Source organism: Salvelinus namaycush, chromosome 22, assembly GCF_016432855.1.
Source record: "Salvelinus namaycush isolate Seneca chromosome 22, SaNama_1.0, whole genome shotgun sequence".
Lineage (NCBI taxonomy): Eukaryota > Metazoa > Chordata > Actinopteri > Salmoniformes > Salmonidae > Salvelinus > Salvelinus namaycush.
In genome coordinates, this window is record NC_052328.1 from 3212370 (window position 1) to 3232968 (window position 20599).

The following is a 20599-nucleotide window of genomic DNA, read 5'->3' on the forward strand; positions in this document are numbered from 1 at the left end:
TCCTCGAAGTTCATGAATTTATCACTGCTGAAGTGAAAGTCATCCTCTCTTGGGGAATGCTGTTTTTTAGTTAGCTTTGTGGCAGTATAAAAAATACATTTTGTATTGTTTTTATTTTCCTCAATTAAGTTGGAAAAATAGGATGATCGAGCATCAGTGAGGGCTGGGCTCTTCCATACAGCACGGTACTGTCTTTCCAAGCTAGTTCGAAGACTTCCAGTTTGGTGTGGCGCCATTTCCGTTCCAATGTTCTGGAAGCTTGCTTCAGAGCTTGGGTATTTTATGTATACCAGGGAGCTAGTTTCTTATGACAAATGTTTTTTGTTTTTAGGGGTGCGACTGCATCTAGGGTATTGCGCAAGGTTAAATTGAGTTCCTCAGTTAGGTGGTTAACTGATTTTTGTACTATCACGTCCTTGGGTAGGCGGAGGGAGTCTGGAAGGGAATCTCGGAATATTTGGGTTGTCCGAGAATTTATAGCACGACTTTTGATGATCCTTGGTTGGGGTCTGAGCAGATTATTTGTTGCGATTGCAAACGTAATAAAACGGTGGTCTGATAGTCCAAGATTAGGAGGAAAAACATTAAGATCCACAACATTTATTCCACGGGACAAAACTAGGTCCAGAGTATGACTGTGACAGTGAGTAGGTCCGGAGACATGTTGGAGAAAATACATTGAGTGTATGACGGCTCCGAAAGCCTTTTGGAGTGGGTCTGTGGACTTTTCCATGTGAATATAAAAGTCACCAAAAATGTGAATATTATCTACCATGACTACAAGGTCCGATAGGAATTCAGGGAACTCCGTGAGGAACGCTGTATATGGCCCAGGAGGACTGTAAACAGTAGCTTTATAAAAAGTTTGAGTAGGCTGCATAGATTTCATGACTAGAAGATCAAAAAACGTTTTTAATTTTTTTGTAAATTGAAATTTGCTATCATAAATGTTAACAACACCTCTGCCTTTGCGGGATGCGCGGTCACTAGTGTAACCAGAAGATGAGGCCTCATTTAAAACTTCTTGTCAATAGGGGGGCGCTGTTTTCACTTTGGAAAAAATCGTGCCCAATTAAACTGCCTCGTACTCTGTTCTAGATCATACAATATGCATATTATTATTACTATTGGATAGAAAACACTCTGAAGTTTCTAAAACTGTTTGAATTATATCTGTGAGTAAAACAGAACTCATTTGGCAGCAAACTTCCAAACAGGAAGTGAAAAATCTGAAAACGAGGCTCTGTTTCAGGGCCTGCCTATTCAATTGCCTTATATTTATCGATATGTATGCACTTAATACTCCTTCCACTAGATGTCAACAGGCAGTGGAAGGTGGAATTGGGTGTCTAGCTTGATCTGAGGCCGAACAAGAGCTTTTGGAGTGACAGGTCCGGTATTTTCTTTGTCTTCGACGGTGCGCGAGGGACCTCGACATTGTCTTCTGAAAAGCGTTAGGTATACACGGCGAATATCTCCGGCTCTGATTTTATTTGATACATATGCTAATAACATCATAAAGTAGGGTTTTTCAACCGAGTTTTATCAGTTTATTCAACGTTTTTTGGGACTTTTGGAGTTTTCCGTTCTTTGCGCCAAGAGAGGATGGGAATGTTAGCAACCTTGGCTAGCATTGTGGTGCGAATTCGACAAAAGAAATGGACATTATAAAACCAAACAACAATTTATTCTGGAAATAGGACTCCTTGTACAACATTCTGATGGAAGCTCAGCAAAAGTAAGACAACATTTACGATGTTATTTCGTTTTTCTGTGTAATATGTTGATGCCTATTCTCCGCCGTGTTGGTGAGCGCTGTCTCACAATAACCCAAGCTGTATGTTGTGGTAAAGTTATTTTTAAAAATCTAACACAGCGGTTGCATTAAGAACCAGTGTATCTTTCATTTGCCATACAACAAGTATTTTTATGTAAAGTTTATGATGAGTTCTTTGGTCAGATTAGGTGAGTGTCCAAAATATCTCCGGACATTCTGGGGAAATGTTGCTACAAATTCACAATGTATAACCACGGTTTGCAGCTCTAAATATGCATATTTTCGAACAAAACATAAGTGTATTGTATAACCTGATGTTATAAGACTGTCATCTGATGAAGTTGGTCAAGGTTAGTGATTAATTTTATATCTTTTGCTGGTTTTTGCGAATGCTATCTATGCGGTGAATCAATGCGGTTGTGTGGTTGGCTATTGTGGTAAGCTAATATAATGCTATATTGTGTTTTCGCTGTAAAACACTTAAAAAATCAAAAATATTGGCTGGATTCACAAGATGTTTATCTTTCATTTGCTGTACACCATGTATTTTTCATAAATGTTTTATGATGAGTATTTATATATTTCACGTTGCTCTCTGTAATTATTCTGGCTGCTTTGGTGCTATTTTTGATGGTGGCTGCAATGTAAAACTATGATTTATACCTCAAATATGCACATTTTCGAACAAAACATAAATGTATTGTATAACATGTTATAAGACTGTCATCTGATGAAGTTGTTTCTTGGTTAGTGACTAATTTTATATCTATTTTGTCGGTTTTGTGAAAGCTACCTATGCAGTGGAAACATGGTGAAAATAGGCGGTTGTGTGTTTGGCTATTGTGGTTAGCTAATAGAAATACATATTGTGTTTTCGCTGTAAAACATTTTAAAAATCGGAAATGATGGCTGGATTCACAAGATGTTTATCTTTCATTTGCTGTATTGGACTTGTGATTTCATGATATTTATATGCTATTATTTACTTGTGGCGCTATGCTAGGCTATGCTAGTCAGCTTTTACTGATGAGGATGTAAAGGGTAAAGGGTAATTCATGAGGGCCATGATGTCTACGGTGAAGGCAAATTCAGCCAACCATTCAATTATCTTGCAGTTGACAGAAATCCACATATTTTCCTATCATTTGCCACACACAACCCTCCCCCAATAAATATTTCCCTGTGGTTGTGCTCTTCATTGACTGCACTGAAGCAAGCTCCTCTTTAATTTCAAAGTCTGAGGTTATGCCTCATAAGAATATCCACAACTGTGCCGTGTCAAGTGCATCAGCTCTCATCCAGGGCCAAGGAGAAATAGGTGAAATCCTTTACCTTGTCTTTCAACTGTTGTTCCATATTCTCTGCGATGTCCTCAACACGCCGTGTCACTGTTCGTCTTGACAGCGAAACATTTTCAAACAGCTCTTTCTTGTCAGGGCAAAGTATTGCTGCAGAGTCAATTAAACACTCTTTAATGAATTTGCCCTCAGCGAATGGCTTGCAATATTTACCAATTTTGTGGGACAGTACATAGCTATCTCTCGCAATTGTGTTGTTTGCTGAATACAATTTTGTGAAAAGTCCTTGCTGCTTTTTCACCTGAGACATCAACTCTTTCTATGCACTTGCTCTCTGCTCAGAAGACATGTTCCTATATTTCTCTGCATGCTTCATCTAGAAGTGTAGGGACAAGTAATAGTCTTTCAATACAGCGATGCTCTCTTTGCACACAAAGATACCTCAATAATGAAATATTTCGATGTCCACTCTTGCTGGAACACCAAAGGCATCAAACAACGGTCTAAAGACTGTTGACATCTAGTGGAAGCCTTAGGAAGTGCAAAATGACCCCATAGACACTGTGTATTCGATAGGCCAAGAGTTGAAAACCTACAAACCTCAGATTTTCCACTTCCTGGTTGGATTTTTCTCAGGTGTTTGCCTGCCATATGAGTTCTGTTATACTCACAGACATCAATCAAACAGTTTTAGAAACATCAGAGTGTTTTCTATCAAAATCTACTACTACTATGCATATATTAGCAACTGGGACTGAGTAGCAGGCAGTTTACTCTGGGCACGCTTTTCATCCAAGTGTGAAAATGCTGCCCCCTATCCATAACAAGTTAACTTGGCGTATAGATAATTAGTAGACAGCGTGCCTTGGTTTGAGGGCAGTGTGGGTTAACTGTCCTGTTGCATAACAATCATATTTTGGAACAGTGAGTGCAATCTGACATCACGCACATAAAAAAAACTCACGCTGGGGCGACCTTTAGAGATATTTGGAACTCACACGTTAAAATGTTAACGGTGCCGTGTTTGCAGATGTTCATACTGTTTCTATACTGCAGAAAGGTCTAGGGGTCAAACTATAGCCTTCACAGTACCCTAGCCAAAAGGTTTCGACTTGAAGTTTAGTAATCCTTCCTTCAAGTAGAAAGGATCATATACCAATATGTTTTCACATCAGTGAACGAGAACGGAAATGGTTTGAAAATGTATCTTAATCTAGGGGTGGAAGGTGTCGCTATACTCATAATTATCCTATTATCCCATCATGCTAGGCTCACTAATGCTCAAGCAGTCCATTGGATTCCATGAAAATGTGACGTCTAACGTTGGGGTAAGTAGCTGCCGGAAGTATTGTGGAATTAAATGGGCAGCTTTAGAATTAGCTATCTAGCATGAAAAAGGCAATTTAATTAAAATCTAGCAGGATTTAAATCATCTCGATTTGCTGCATCAGAAGTCCGTAGCTCAAACACACAATGCCAAGAACTTGCCGGCCTCACAGTGGGACTGTAAAATCGAGAGCTGTGTCTCTGATGTGCTGAAGTCTTAGCGATTTTCTGAAAAGGATCGCAGGGCCCACTCTTAGGTCATTTTAGGAGAATAATCTGAGAGACCAGATGTGAGGAATACATTTAGACATTCCTGGAAGTACCTGTATAATTCTAAGGACCAGGACCCGTTTTCCAAAAGCATCTCAGAGTAGGAGTGCTGAACAAGGATCAGGTCCACCCTGTCCATGTTCATTATGATCTAAAAGCTGACACTGACTCTAGACCAGCTCTCTTTATCTGAGCGGTACAGTGAGTGCCCTCCTCAGTGATCCCCACAGTCTATGGCTGTTGTGGAGGAGACCATCGATCATGTTGTAATACTACGTACTGGTTTAACAACAACATGGCAAAGTCATGTTTTTGCATGAAGTCACCTTAAGCAAACAGAACTTGAGAGAGACGGACTGACCGAGTGAAAGGAGTCCTTGTGAAAGTCGCAGTTCATTTCATAGCAAACACTTAGCACTTGAATGTTTTTCTTTTTCGCTGCCCTCATAAAAACTCACACCTCAGCAATTAATCTGCTAGAGAGTAATGATTGTGGCAGTGTCCAAGGGCGATGGAGTGAATTGGGCTGAGTGGCCCAGTGATCCAACCAAGTGAAGCTGTGAGAACGGCTCCTGCCACACATCCAAGACGCAGCCATCCTCAGACTGTTTACCCACAGAGGAGTGCCTCTTATGGCGAAGAGAGAAGGGGGTAACCTTGGTTAGGTCTTTGGGGCGGCAAGGAACCTAGTGGTTAGAGTGTTGGGCCAGTAACCGAAAGGTTGCTGGTTGGAATCCCTGAGCTGACAAGGTGAAAATATGTTGTTCCGCCCCTGAACAAGGCAGTTAACCCACTGTTCCCTGGTCGGCTGTGTTTCAGACATAAGGAAGTGGATGGCAGCAAATGTTCAACTTTTAAACTAGGACAAAACAGAGATGCTAGTTCTAGGTCCCAAGAAACAAAGAGATCTTCTGTTGAATCTGACAATTAATCTTGATGGTTGTACAGTCATCTCAAATAAAACTGTGAAGGACCTTGACGTTACTCTGGACCCTGATCTCTTTTTTGATGAACATATCAAGATTGTTTCAAGGACAGCTTATTGCTATATACGTAACACTGCAAAAATCTGAAACTTTCGGTCCAAAAATGATGCAGAGAAATTCATCCATGCTTTTGTCACTTCTAGGTTAGACTACTGCAATGCTCTACTTTCCAGCTACCCGGATAAAGCAATACATAAACTTCAGTTAGTGCTAAAATTGGCTGCTAGAATCTTGACTAGAACCCCGAAAATGTATCATATTACTCCAGTGCTAGCCTCTCTGCACTGGCTTCCTGTTAAGGCAAGGGCTGATTTCAAGGTTTTACTGCTAACATACAAAGCATGACATGGGCTTGCTCCTACCTATCTTTCCGATTTGGTCCTGCCGTACATACCTACACGTACGCTACGGTCACAAGACGCAGGCCTCCTTATTGTCCCTAGAATTTCTAAGCAAACAGCTGGAGGCAGGGCTTTCTCCTATAAAGCTCAATTTTTATGGAATGGTCTGCCTATCCATGTGAGAGACGGAGACTCAGTCTCAACCTTTAGGTCTTTATGAAGACTCATCTCTTCAGTAGGTCCTATGATTGAGTGTAGTCTGGCCCAGAAGTGTGAAGGTGAACGGAAAGGCACTGGAGCAATGAACCGTCCTTGCTGTCTCTGCCTGGCCGGTTCCCCTCTCTCCACTGGGATTATCTGCCTCAAACCCTATTACAGGGGCTGTGTCACTGGCTTACTGGTGCTCTTCCATGCCATCCCTAAGAGAGGTGCGTCACTTGAATGGGTTGAGTCACTGACGTGATCTTCCTGTCCAGGTTGGTGCCCCCCCTTGGGTTGTGCCGTGGGGGAGATCTTCGTGGGCTATACTCAGCCTTGTCTCAGGATGGTAAGTTGGTGGATGGAGATATCCCTCTAGTGGTGTGGGGGCTGTGCTTTGGCAAAGTGGGTGGGGTTATATCCTGCCTGTTTGGCCTTGTCTGGGGGTATAGTCGGACAGGGCCACAGTATCTCCTGACCCCCTCCTGTCTCAGCCTCCAGTATTTATGCTGCAATAGTTTATGTGTCGGAGGCTAGGGTCAGTCTGTTATATCTGGAGTATTTCGCCTGTCTTATCCGGTGTACTTTGATAATTTAAGTATGCTCTCTCTAATTCTCTCTTTTTCTCTCTTTCTTTCTTTCTCTTGGAGGACCTGAGCCCTAGGACCATGCCTCAGGACTACCTGGCCTGATGGCTCCTTGCTGTCCCCAGTCCACATGGTCATGCTGCTGCTCCAGTTTCAACTGTTCTGCCTGCAGCTATGTTCACCAGACATGGTGAACCCCGGGCAGTTCACCTGACCTGTTCACCGGACATGCTACCTGTCCCAGACCTGCTGCGTTCAAGTCTCTAGAGACAGCAGGAGCGGTTGAGATACTCTGAATGATCAACTATGAAAAGCCAACTGGCATTTACTCCTGAGGTGTTGATCTGTTGCACCCTCGACAACCACTGTGATTATTTTTATTTGACCCTGCTATTCATCTATGAACATTTTAACATCTTGGCCATGTTCTCCACCCGGCACTGCCAGAAGAGGACTGGCCACCCCTCATAGCCTGGTTCTTCTCTAGGTTTCTTCCTAGGTTCTGGCCTTTCTAGGGATTTTTTCCCTAGCCACCATGCTTCTACACCTGCATTGCTTGCTGTTTAGGGTTTTAGGCTGGGTTTCTGTACAGCACTTTGTGACATCAGCGGATGTAAGAAGGGCTTAATAAATTAATTTGATTGATTGATTGATTGATAGGCTGTCACTGTAAATAAGAATTTGTTCTTAACTGACTTGCCTATTTAAATAAAGGTTAAATTAAAAAAAGCTATTTAAGCCCTTGATGGGTTCTGACAGTAATTTACAGCCTGAGGGGCCTGTCAGTGGTCAAGTCGGGTGCCTCCTTCTTGCCAGTTAAGCACAACAACTGGTGCCCACAAAGCCCCCGCTCTCAATGGTATCTCTGTGCTCTGGGGGAGTGTTTGTGTTTGTGTGGGTGAGTGGTGTAGTCGGAGGGCGGTTGGAAGTGGGGAGGGAGGAGGAGATTCCGCTCGTGACACTCTCTTGGCATGACACAGCCAAAACACTTGGTCGTGTTGCTTGTTTTTCTCGACCACTCACTCTCTCTCCAACCAATTGGAACTAATAAAAGAATTACCTGCATTAAGGTCTGCCCGTAAAAATGTGTTTAGGTGGGTCTTGGCCCTGGGGAATACAAATTATACATGTGTCAAGGCTTTAATATTGTATCGGGGTGGAATTTGAAATGTTGGCAGTGTTGTAGTGGTATAAATGGTGATTTGGGTTGAGGGTAGTGGGTATTGGTTTGTGGAATAAGGAAAAGGGTAAAGACAGGATTAAGCTACCTCTACTCTACAGATAGATATTTTCCTGAAAATCGACCAAGTTTCAATACTGGGAATATTTCATATTTATGAGAGAGAGTCCCGAGAAATACCGTAAAAATTGGAAGTGACCAGTTAAAGCGTTTTATAACCAAAATATTGGTTATGCCAGACTTCTCCCCACTATGCCAGACTTCTCCCCAAATAAGAGGGGCACTGCGTCACCACTATGTAAAGATTTAAGAGCAAATTAAACTGATACAGTATGTACATACACCAACAATCAAAAGTCTGGGGTCACTTAGAAATGTCCTCGTTTTTGATAATGGGCCTCTGTACACCTATGTAGATATTACATAAATAATCTGCTGTTTACAGCTACAATAGTCATTTACAACATTAACAATTTCTACCATGTATTTCTAATCAATTTGATGTTATTTTAATTGAGAAAAAATGTGCTTTTCTTTCACAAACTTTTGAACGGTAGTGTATGGCAAATTTAAATCCAAAATGGATGGTGTTAAGAGATAGATGGGAGGCGTTGAATGGAGCTGAAAGGTGGGACTAGTAACAAGATAACCATTGTAAGACATACGAGGTTTGTAAAATGTATATAGGTGCTGTATTCTGGCTGGTCTAGTCGAAATTCACAATTTTAACGTGGCGATCGTCACATCAACATTATCCTGTCTCATGTAAATTTTGTTAGGTTGTATTTGAAATGAACCCTTTTAAACGTACGGACACCAGTCCTCATGTCATCGGGGACTCAGGTTGACTTCCGTCAACAGGCTTTTGTACTGGGGGAGAGAAGGGCGTGTTTCATAGTTCTCAACCAATGTCTGTTCACTTTGGCTTGGCCACTGAAGTGTTACTATGAAACAATTCTCTTATTTAGGAGGCTAACATCACATTTAATCTTTTCACAAATAGTTTCATACTTAAACATTTCAATTCCACAACAATTCCATGTGAATCTGATGTGAATGTGTAGACTTTCCAAGATACAATTTATGTCGTCCTATCATCAGATATAATGTCCCAGACAACAACTGATCTGACAGCATATTCTTTAAGTACCAACAGACAGTTTCAACTGGTTGAGAAAGGGAATTATTGTTCCATTCCCCATCATTTCGATGTTACCATACTTTCTCTGTGGTAACAAAGAGCTTTCCAAGAGTCCATTCTGTAGAGTGGAGAGAAAAGGGGGAAAGGTATTTATGGAGGGGGGGGGATCATAAACAGTGGCTACTTTGAAGAATCTACATTTGTAAATATTGTAAAAACAGTTTTTGGTTACTACATGATTCCATATGTGTAAATCATTGTTTTGATATCTTCACTATTATTCTACAATGTAGGAAATAGTAAAAATAAAGAAAAACCCTGGAATGAGCAGGTGTGTCCAAACTTTTGACCGGTACTGTACATTCGACATGTTAGTCATTTAGCCAACGCAATTAAGACACATTTAAAGTTTATTCACCTAGTGGCAAAGCTGCCAACACACGCATTAGCTATGAGACACACACATTTCACCCTCTTCTCAAGCTCACATGCCAAACCTGTTATATCTCACCCATTGAAAAGGTCTGCTAATTTGGAGCATTGGCTTCTTCCTTGCTGAGCGGCCTTTCAGGTTATGTCGATATAGGACTCGTTTTACTATGGATATAGATACTTTTGTACCTGTTTCCTCCAGAATTTTCCCAGGGTCCTTTGCTGTTGTTCTTGGATTGATTTGCACTTTTTGCATCGAAGTACATTCATCTCTAGGAGACAGAACGCATCTCCTTCCTGAGCAGGATGATGGCTGCATGGTCACATGCTATTGTTTGTACAGATGAACGTGGTAACTTCAGGCATTTGGAAATTGCTCCCAAGGATGAACCAGACTTGTGGAGGTCTACAATTTTTTCTTGGTCTTGGCTGATTTCTTTTGATTTTCCTATGATGTCAAGCAAAGAGGCACTGAGTTTGAAGGTAGGCCTTGAATTATATCCACAGGTACACCTCCAATTGACTCAAATGATGTCAATTAGCCTATCAGAATTTTCTAAAGCCATGACATAATTTTCTGGAATTTTCCAAGCTGTTTAAAGGCACATTCAATTTAGTGTATGTATACTTCTGACCCACTGGAATTGTGATAAGTTAAATAATCTGTCTGTAAACAATTGTTGGAAAAAGTACTTGCATCACGCACAAAGTAGATGTCCTAACCGATTTCCCAAAACTATAGTTTGTTTTAACAAGAAATTTGTGGAGTGGTTGAAAAAATGAGTTACAATGACTCCAACCTAAGTGTATGTAAACTTCCGACTTGAACTGTATATAGAAAAATGATTAGGTTAGGGTGTAGGGGAAGATTTATGTCATCTTATTTTCAGGAGAGTTTATTTTCAATGTACTTTATTTAGTCATTGGAACAATTCTCATTCTTAACAATGGGCTAAAATATATGGTCATTTCTGTGCTTGTCATCAAGAACACTACTTAACACACATTTTATTATTCCGATTCTTCCCAATTTTGCCTGTGGAATCACATATTTGAAATCGTTTATGCCTTCTTGTGTCTTTGAAAATTAATTATATGAGGATATGTATTTTTGCAGCCATTCATGGACAGTTTTGAATAAGTCATAGAAATAAGCATTGGTTATTAAATGCTGCAGGCATCAAATATAAAATTATAGTATTTTGCAAATGCTAGGCAGAAATGGTAGGGGGACTCACAACTCAGAAACACATCATATGTTGTCTATGTGGAGTAAGATGATGGAAGGATGTTCAAGCAGTAGGCATAATCGACCTAAATAAACAAGTCATCTTCAATCTACTAATCTACTAATCTTCAAGTAGTAGGCATAAACGACCTCTTTTCTTTGTATATATCAATGATGTCGCTCTTGCTGCGGGAGTTTCTTTGCTCCAACTCTACGCAGACGACACCATTCTGTAGACTGTACATCTGGCTCTTCTTTGGACACTATGTTAACAAACCTCCAAACGAGCTTCAACGCCATACAACACTCCTTCCGTGGCCTCCAACTGCCCTTAAATACTAGTAAAACGAAATGCATGCTCTTCAACCGATCGCTGCCATATCTTGGCCAGGTCGCCGTTGTAAATGAGAACGTGTTCTCAACTGGCCTACCTGGTTAAATAAAGATGAAATAAATAAATAACATATTGATATTCATTAGGTTGAACAATTTTGAAATTCATTGTTATAACAATAACATTTTTAAATACCCAGCACTTGGGAAATATAGACCAGGGATGGCCAACCCTCCTGGAGAGCAAGCAGGATTTTCTTACAGCTATATTTTAAAAAGATAGTTCACCCAAAATACAAAATGTTTGTGTCCTTACCTTGAAAACAGTCTATGGACAAGGAGACTGCAATCTATGGTTTGGTTTCCCACTGCCATCAACCATTAATATTAGTATTTCCTGTGCAGAGCCTTCTTGTGCAGAGGTAACACCAGGGGTCAATCCCTGCTTGTAAGAATGTCGCCGGAGGGGATGGTTGCCGTTTTACGGGCTCCTAACCAATTGTGATATTTTGTTTGTTTTCTCGCATTGTTTGTAACTTATTTTGTACATAATGTTGATGCTACCGTCTCTTATGACCGAAAAAGCTTCTGGGTATCAGAACAGCAATTACAGCAAAGAGTTTTTATTTAGTGAGTCCGACACGAACGATATAATGTTGCTCCCAGACAAGGCCCAAATCCCCGTCATTTGCTTCAAGAAAATAAGGAAATAGAGGGGCCGGAGATCAGGGTGCCGGTTGAGAATTTGTTGGCGAGTGGGTAACCCGCCTCTACCATCAGTTCTATTAGCCAACGTGCAATCACTGGAGAATAAACTGGATGAGCTCCGTTCAAGACTATCCTACCAACGGGACATTAACCTGTTTGGCGTGCAAGCCCGACGTCGGTACACTTATGACAACATCCAGCTCAAGTGCAGGGCGCGAAATTCAAAATATATATTTTTTAAATATTTAACTTTCACACGTTAACAAGTCCAATACAGTATATGAAAGGTACACATCTTGTGAATCAAGCAAACATGTCCGATTTTTAAAATGTTTTACAGGGAAGACAAAATATGTAAATCTATTAGCTAACCACGTTAGCAAAAGACACCACTTTTCTTACTCCATCAGTTTTTTACTCCATCAGTAGCTATCACAAATTCGACCAAATAAAGATATAAATAGCCACTAACCAAGAAACAACTTCATCAGATGACAGTCTGATAACATATTTATTGTATAGCATATGTTTTGTTCGAAAAATTTGCATATTTCAGGTATAAATCATAGTTTACATTTCAGCTACAATCAGAAATTGCACCGAAAGCAGCCATAATATTTACAGACACCAACGTCAAATACCTAATTACTCATCATAAAACATTTCTGAAAAATACATAGTGTACAGCAATTGAAAGACAGGCATCTTGTGATTCCAGACAATATTTCCGATTTGTAGCGTTATATTAGCGTAGCCACAATAGCCAGAAACACTTGGGCGCCGACGACCAGTTCACATGCACGACAGATATTAGAAATAGCATCATAAAATGTTTCTTACTTTTGGTGATCTTCCGTCAGAATGTTGGACACGGTGTCCTTTGTCCAGAACAGTCGTTGTTTGGATCTGGAACGGCAAATTTCCCTCTTGATTTAGCATGGGCTCTTGCCAAGTGGCACGGATCTCTCCAACGTCAACAAAGTCAGAGAACGGAACACGGCAAAACTCCCGAAAAAATTTCAATAATCTGATTAAACTATATTGAAAAAACATACTTTACGATGATATGGTCACATGTATCAAATAAAATCTAAACCGGAGATGTTAGTCGTCCATAACGACAGCTAAACAGAAGGCAAATCCATGTCCCCTTTCGCACGCTCCAGAAACAGGAAATGGACGGTCACGTCATACAAAGAGCTTTAATTCCACCTCAGACCAAGATAAACACAAAATTTCTTCTCTCACCGCCTCTTGACAACCAGGGGAAGGTGTATGAAGTGTACGTAGACTCTTACGTATCATGCCCATGTATAGGCAGGAAGTTGAACAGAGCATCGATTTCTGACATTCCACTTCCTGGTCAGGAAATGTGCTGGAGAATGAGTTCTGTTTCACTCAGAGAAATAATTCAAACGGTTTTAGAAACTAGAGAGTGTTTTCTATCCAATAGTAATAATAATATGCATATTGTACGAGCAAGAATTGAGTACGAGGCCGTTTGAAATGGGCACCATTTAACTGGCTACTCAATACTGCCCCTTGCAGCCATAAGAATTTAAAAACTGAAATATCTTATGTTTCACAGTCGTGGCTGAACGATGACACCAGTTGGCTGGGTTTTCCGTGCATTGGCAGGACAGAATAGCTACGTTAGGGGGCTTAAGGTTCCAACGCTTCAATGCTAGATGACCCATCCTGGGAGTTTAAGAGTCTGTACCTTGGCTGAAATGGCTGGGTGCACAGCCCCTCCCCAAGTCCCAACAAGTTTTTACTACATGTCGAATTAGTTTGCACTGTTTAGTGTGCTGTTTAGGGATAACATAGTTAGAAGCAATGAAACATGTATGGTTAGAATATTCTCTCCTATATTCAATATTAGTGGCCCATGTAACAATTCCTTGGAATGTGTTATCTGCAAGAGCCCCGAAACCTAATGCTTTACTCAGGTGGGTGCCTGATTGTTGTGTGAGCATTGTTAGTAACATGTCATTGTCATGTGATGGGATTTCATGGCCAGAATATTAATAGAAAAGTTCCCACAGTTGCTCTGCGTACTGTTCAAACTGTTATTTAGTGCCCTGCTTACAAGCCATGACCCTAGTCCAGTCTGCGTGAGATGGATCCCGAAGAGTGAGCAAGTTTGCTTTGATCATTTCTGCAATGCTTTCATTGTCAAACAGCTGGTTGACAATTGTGCCATCCTTAAAATCACAGCAATTTCACTTGGATTTGAGATCAAAAGTACTTGCCATGCATCTCGCATTTCTAGACCATATGTATTGTACTGGGTCTTCACCTGTTCCCGCCTTGGTGGGAATGGAGATTTCACAGGGAATGGTCCAATATTATTTAATGAGTGGTGGGTTCATTGCATGTAAATTGGCACGAAATGACAGACTCCGCCTGCGTATTTTGTCATTGTTTTTAAAGACTGAAACATGAGTTACTACTGCCCTAAATGGACTCGCTAATCTATAAGGAGTGCGACAGTGGCTTGGAGTTCGAAAATGGGGGCGACCGAACAAGTGTCTTGTAGTGCGGCTGCGCTCTCCACAGTCGCCTGAAAAGCCAACACCACCATCGGTGTCTGAAGCATCACCAGTGCCTGAATTGTCAACCTCAAAGCAGAGCTGTGGGCCCGGTGTTCCAGCATCTTGACACTGATTTTCCAGCACTTTACATTACTGCTTTCTACATTTTGCTCATATTTATTTTCCCATTAAATGTTTTTGGAACGCATCTCGTCAGAAAAGAGTTCCAAAATACATATATTTCCTTTCAATTGCCTGTTTTGGTGTTTGCTAAGCAAATGCACACTAACCTCTAGAATTAGTTTTTTCTCCACCTGCTTTTTATGCATGCCAATTGTTTGCCAGTAATCAAGTATTTCATCGCTTGTCGAATTAATGCTAACACGACTTTCATCCGTCTTGATCAGGTTTTGAGCCAAATCATGAATAAGAGATTCCCTTAACTTAAAAACATCTGCAGCTCACACCTTTTCCAGGCTACGTGTACGTTATATATTGGGGATTTAATCTGGAATAAATAATCAAAACTTCATACAGACCCACAGGTGCACACTGAAGTATATGGGAATCCTCTACATTAACCTTTTCTCAATAGGGGGTGCTGTTTTCACTTTGTAAAAATTTCGTTCCCAAATTAAACTGCCTCGTACTCAATTCTTGCTCGTACAATATGCATATTATTATTACTATTGAAAACACTCTCTAGTTTCTAAAACCGTTTTAATTATATCTGTGAGTAAAACAGAACTCAAGTTGGAGCAATTTTCCTGTGAGGAAGTGAGAAATCTGAAATCAGGCAGGCCAGTTTATTAATTTGCAGGCCAGTTTATTAATTTGCATGTCTTCTATTGGTAGACATGCACTGCATACGCCTTCCCCTAGATGTCAGCAAATAGTGAGAATTGGAATGGAGTTGCTAGGCAGGCCATATAACACTCGCGCGCCAACGAGTGTCTGCGACGCCAAGGGCTAAAATCGAAGTCGTTCCTATTTCTGACGCAGATCGCGCTGAAAGTCATCTCCTCATTGGTTTATAGAAGCAGGTACCCACGTGCCATCTCCTCATTGGTTATACCCACGTGGGTGATTGAAAGACGAACTTTGTTGCCGGTTGTTGTGGTAATACAATGAAAGTTTAGATGCGATCACCATATAAGTTCAAAGATGAAAAAGCCTGGAAGGAGGAGAGATGACTAGAAACGATTCGGTTGGCCGTTTTATGTGTGGATTAATTGTCGGAGTAGAGGTCCTTGTGCATTTCAGGTAAAACAACTCAATGTTTATATTCCAGGACAAATTAGCTCGCAACAGCAAGCTAGCTAAATAGGACAAATTAACGTTTGCTAGCAAGTGCAAGCTAGCTAGCTGAACTGCCATACATGTTTAATGCTTTTCGACCTGTCCCCAAATTAATGTCATTGGTTCAGAGTTTGTTTTGATATTTTAACCTGCGTGTCATGATCGCGTTTGGTGTGGGAAAGCAAAATAAATGTATGCACGATAGCGCACGATGGCGCACGCGCACAGCCGGTTTGGGTTCCGTATCATGAGCCTGCTAGCTAGCAAAATTATTTGAAATAACGATTGAGGTAGCTACGGTATGTAATCTAACTCATCACTTAACTTCTACAAACTAATTGAAATGACAATAAATAAAGGTTAACTTACTTGTTTTTCGCTGTCCAGTGGCAGCATAAGTGTGCCTTTGATTTGCAAACTCATCACATGATCAGCGTCTCGTCAGCAACACTAAAAAATAACTTTAGGGTCACTTCATTTCTAACAATTTTTTTAATAAAAGTCCCCCACCTAATAATAGAAAAGTGTCAATAACCATTCATGATATATGACAAATAATTGTCTAAATAATAACAATGATTCATATTTCTTCATGTTTAAGTGACATTTGCATAAATGTGGGTTTGAAAACATGTTCCAAGGTCAAATAAATGCCCCCAATGCGAATCACTGTATATGTAATACATGTTAGCTTAGAGCAATAATTATTCTACGTGCCGCAGTAAAAGTATTGTAGGGAATACTCAGTATGGTCTGTAGAATGTATATTGTATATGATGTCGTTTCATGGGGCTCTGACATCCTAGAAATGTTTTAGTGAAATATAATATAATATATACAATTTGCCAGACACTTTTATCCAATGCAACTTACAGTCATGCGTGAATACAGTTTTACATATGGGTGGTCCCGGGAATCGAACCCAATATCCTGGGGTTGCAATACTCTACCAAGATGCATGACAGGGTTAAAAAGGCTTTGTGATGCCTCAATTTAATATGATGTATAAGGCCTTTATTAAGCAGTGCTTACGCCATCCTTTATAAAGCACAGGTTTATGTCATATTTGTGACTCACCACCTGGATTCGGTCTTATGTAGCAACATTTTAAATTGTGTTTTTTGCATTGAATAAAAGTAGAGACTCAGAGCTACAAAAGTGTATATCATACTGCATTGTTGAGGAACAATGGGAGAGTAATTCTGTTTTGAAAGTTGATAAACTTGTAAACTCACTTTTGAGAAAACAGCCTTTAAATGTTTTGGTAGTGAAGAGCTCTTCTTTGTCTACATACATTCAGCATCATTCACACTCTCTTACGCTTTAGCCCTACCCATCTTGTTTCGCCCTCGGAGCGTTCAGAGCGTTCAGAGCACACACTTTACCTGTTGATAACATGAAAACAGCCTAACTAGCTCTGCTGGCAACAATTTCATGACGCTTCTTTGCAGACATTTACTGACACTGGCCATATTCAACGCGTGATGTTCACTTTAGCTTAAGACATACAGCTAGCTAGGTAAACAATGAACCTAGCTTGGTAAACAATGTGTAAGATCACACACATCACGTATCGTTAGCTAACGAGCCAGCCAGCTAATGTTAGCTAGTTAAACAACTATGAACATAGTGCCAAATCATGTAGATACTACCCTGCATGACTATGCTGGGAGGTAACTATCCAGGTCCAATGTTAGCTAGCTAACATTAGCCTCGAAATAGTGAAGCAAACAGCTGTGGGATACAAATAATAACGCCAGCTAGGAAGCCAGCCAGCTAACGTTAGCCAGCTAGCTAACAGTACACTTTACCTTGAAATGAAACCACTTTCTATCAAAATTAGAGATGTGTAATATCTGAAAATGTAGCTAGCTAATGCTAGACAATCTTACCTGTATACATCATCATGCATGATGGACGCATCGCCCTGTCATGGATGCCATGCCACAGTTGCCCTTAGTTTGAAGATGTAATCCGGAGACAGGTGCTTTCTCCATCTATTTAGCTATCATACTCTAATTCCACTAATTTCCAATCCAGAGAGTGGAGAGCAACACTTAGCCATGCAGCTCCACTACACAATATTTTTTTTTTAAACAGCGTTCGATAGGATTACCAACACAGACTGACCAGCTCAAATAGACAGAAGCCTTCTATATGGCAGATCAATCCAAACTCCTCTCTCGGCATGTCCAGCTCACTCATTATCTCAGCCAATCATGGCTAGTGGGAAGGTTGCTGGCTTTTTCTGTGGCTTAATCAACAAGGCTGGCAATTTAGAAATTGTATTTGTATTTACAGATGGCATACACGTTTGTTATAAAGGCACATGAAAGTTCACATGTTTGAGAAGGCATTTCTGTCAAAAAACGCATTTTGATCAAAAAATATTTTTTAGGTTCAAACGGTTCTCCTGTGAAGTCGTGACTTCTGACATACACCTAGTTTCCTGAATCGGGTCACATTTGACATAGTGGGTTATGTCACATTAGACATTGGTGGTTATGTCACACAGTTATGCCACATGTATAAACACTTTATAAAGCATGACATACGGTTATAAATGACACTTGTAGTGTTTATGAACACTATATGGAGGCTTTATTTAACCAGGCAAGTCAGTTAAGAACAAATTGTTATTTACAATGACGGCCTAGGAACAGTGGGTTAACTGCCTTGTTCATTGGCAGAACGACAGATTATTTCCTTGTCAGCTCGGGATTCGATCTAGCAGTCTTTCGGTTACTGGCCCAACGCTCTAAACCACTAGGCTGCCTGCCGCCCTTTATGAAGCCTTTATAAGCAGCATGTTAAAGCGGGACCCAAATGGGTCATAAAAAAGTTCTTTATTTCTAATAAACATGTATACATTTTGAGCAAAATTAATTGTGTGATGATCCATGTTTAATAATACAAACTGCTGTACAGAGCTCAGGAAGGGCTGCTAGGTCAGTAAGTACATAAAAAATGAGGAGGGGCCTAAATTATTGTTTTAGCCATGTTACAAACTATACATACATCTGCGTCAACATCAACAACAGTAAAACGTAACAATTCAAAGCGGACACAAAATGCAACATCACAAAACTTGTACAACTCCGAAAAGTATACTTTCTTTAGACACAAAAGACACATACACTGTATGTGTTAAATATTTTTTTGTAAAGACATTTAAAAAAAAACTACGTCATTCACAGATTCAGCAGTCTGTTTAAATACCTAATTTCTACAAAGGGAATTTACATTTCTTAAAGTACAAAGTGCAAATACTATGGTTTCCATTGCCGATTGGCAGAAGCTCCAAAGGGGGAGGGGAAATCTCGGTTGTTGACTTAGCCTTGCTTCTTTGAGGGATTCTGCGAAGAGGAAGAACCAAGCACTATAGCAAACTATATCTGTGATACATATCTCACACATCTTTCTCCAAAGTTATTGTAACCTGCTTTTCAAAGGCAGTGTTAGCACTGCTAGGATCTTATAAAAAAGAGATCATACTGCACTGTAACAGAAAACTGTAATTTATACGGTAAATGTATATATATGTATCAACAGTAAAATACTGTAGAAGCATTATACTGCATAATACTGTAAATTAAGGTGCAGTGTTGGAAAATGTTGTGAGAGGTGAAATAATTGCTGTATTTCCAACCTACAGAATAGATCATTCTGCCATATTTTTGGAGCGCCAACATCTTTTTATTTTACCACCAATTGGTGCATGGTATTATTGTTTCTGGCTCATTATCATATTTTTGCGTGTCCCTATATTAATTCTGTTGCACCCATTTGTGAGACTGCTGTACCAATTTAACTGATGTGTGGTAGTAGTGCCCTATCAATCTAAAATGTATAGGATACAGATTGGAGTGGGAGCAAGTCTTAAACCTTTAACGGTTGAGCATTTTGGCATGTTCTTTTAGTCTGCTTTTATCTGTAGTCACTGCCAGTTCGAAGCCTTAACTATGGCCTTTAAAAGTGCAAGTGATATAAAATACAAATATTAATAGATATGCTGTAATGCGTAAACACTTTACCTAGCAGCCAACCTGCTTGCATCAATCCGAGTAAAATACTGTAAAATCCACCCCCATCTCCCATCAATTAATTTAATGAATTCATCCATTCATTCATTCATTTATTACGATTACAGTAGTATTATACTGTAAAAAAATATACTTTTTACAGTATAATACTATACATTTTACATTATTGTACTGTGTGTCTTTGATCTGATTTTCACAGTAACCTACTTGCCACTAGCTGCTTGTATGTTACGGTAAAATTCGCAAGAACCCCAAACTGGAGGTTCAAAGGCAAAAATATTTATAATTTATTAGGGCATCATACTGCCCAAAAAGTGCAAGGTGCAGAAAAATGCAGAAATAAAAGGTTAAAAATGACAAACGTTTTGGTATTTCAAACCATCATCAGTGTCCTGAAGTGTGCATTTCAATATGCACCTTGCACTTTTAGGACATCATGATAACCTAATAAATTATTTATATTGTTGCATTTGAGCCTCCGGTTTGGATTATTCCAAAATTTCAACGGAGTGCAGTCTCTATCTTTCTATTATTATATATATATATGTTTTAAACAATGCACCTGTAGCAGACTATTTGATATTAAGGACCTTAAAAGAGGGCAGACGGCCCTCCCATTTTTTCACTGCTTGGATCTCAACTCTCCTTATTGTCACTCCTTATAAGTGCAGCATATAACACTCACACAAGTAATTGCCAGGGTTTTACTTACCAGTTTACTGGAGGATGTACCTTCACCTGGTTTGGTCCCTGGAGAAAAACAGTGTCACAATCGAATCAGTCTTACATGATGAGAGCAGTGTAAAACTTTACCAGCAGTTTTCATTTAGAAAAGCACTTCATAGTCATTTCCGATTAATCGTTTAGCAGCTTATTACAACATTAGTATTCGTGAGGTGTACCATTCCCATTTGTGTC

The 20599-nt window shown here is 40.0% G+C and overlaps 1 protein-coding gene across 4 annotated transcripts in view; it reads right to left on the minus strand.

Moving 5' to 3' along the window:
• Window positions 1-18345: 18345 nt before the first annotated feature.
• smoc2 (SPARC related modular calcium binding 2) overlaps window positions 18346-20599 on the minus strand; it is a 71843-nt gene continuing 69589 nt past the window's right edge. For all 4 annotated transcript variants that reach the window (XM_038960227.1, XM_038960225.1, XM_038960226.1 and 1 more), the window contains 2 exons: window positions 20394-20431; window positions 18346-18994 (listed from right to left, as the gene is read on the minus strand). In XM_038960227.1, coding sequence (XP_038816155.1) covers window positions 18971-18994; window positions 20394-20431 — 62 coding nt within the window. In that variant the 3' untranslated portion in view covers window positions 18346-18970. The remainder of the gene's footprint in view (window positions 18995-20393; window positions 20432-20599) is intronic.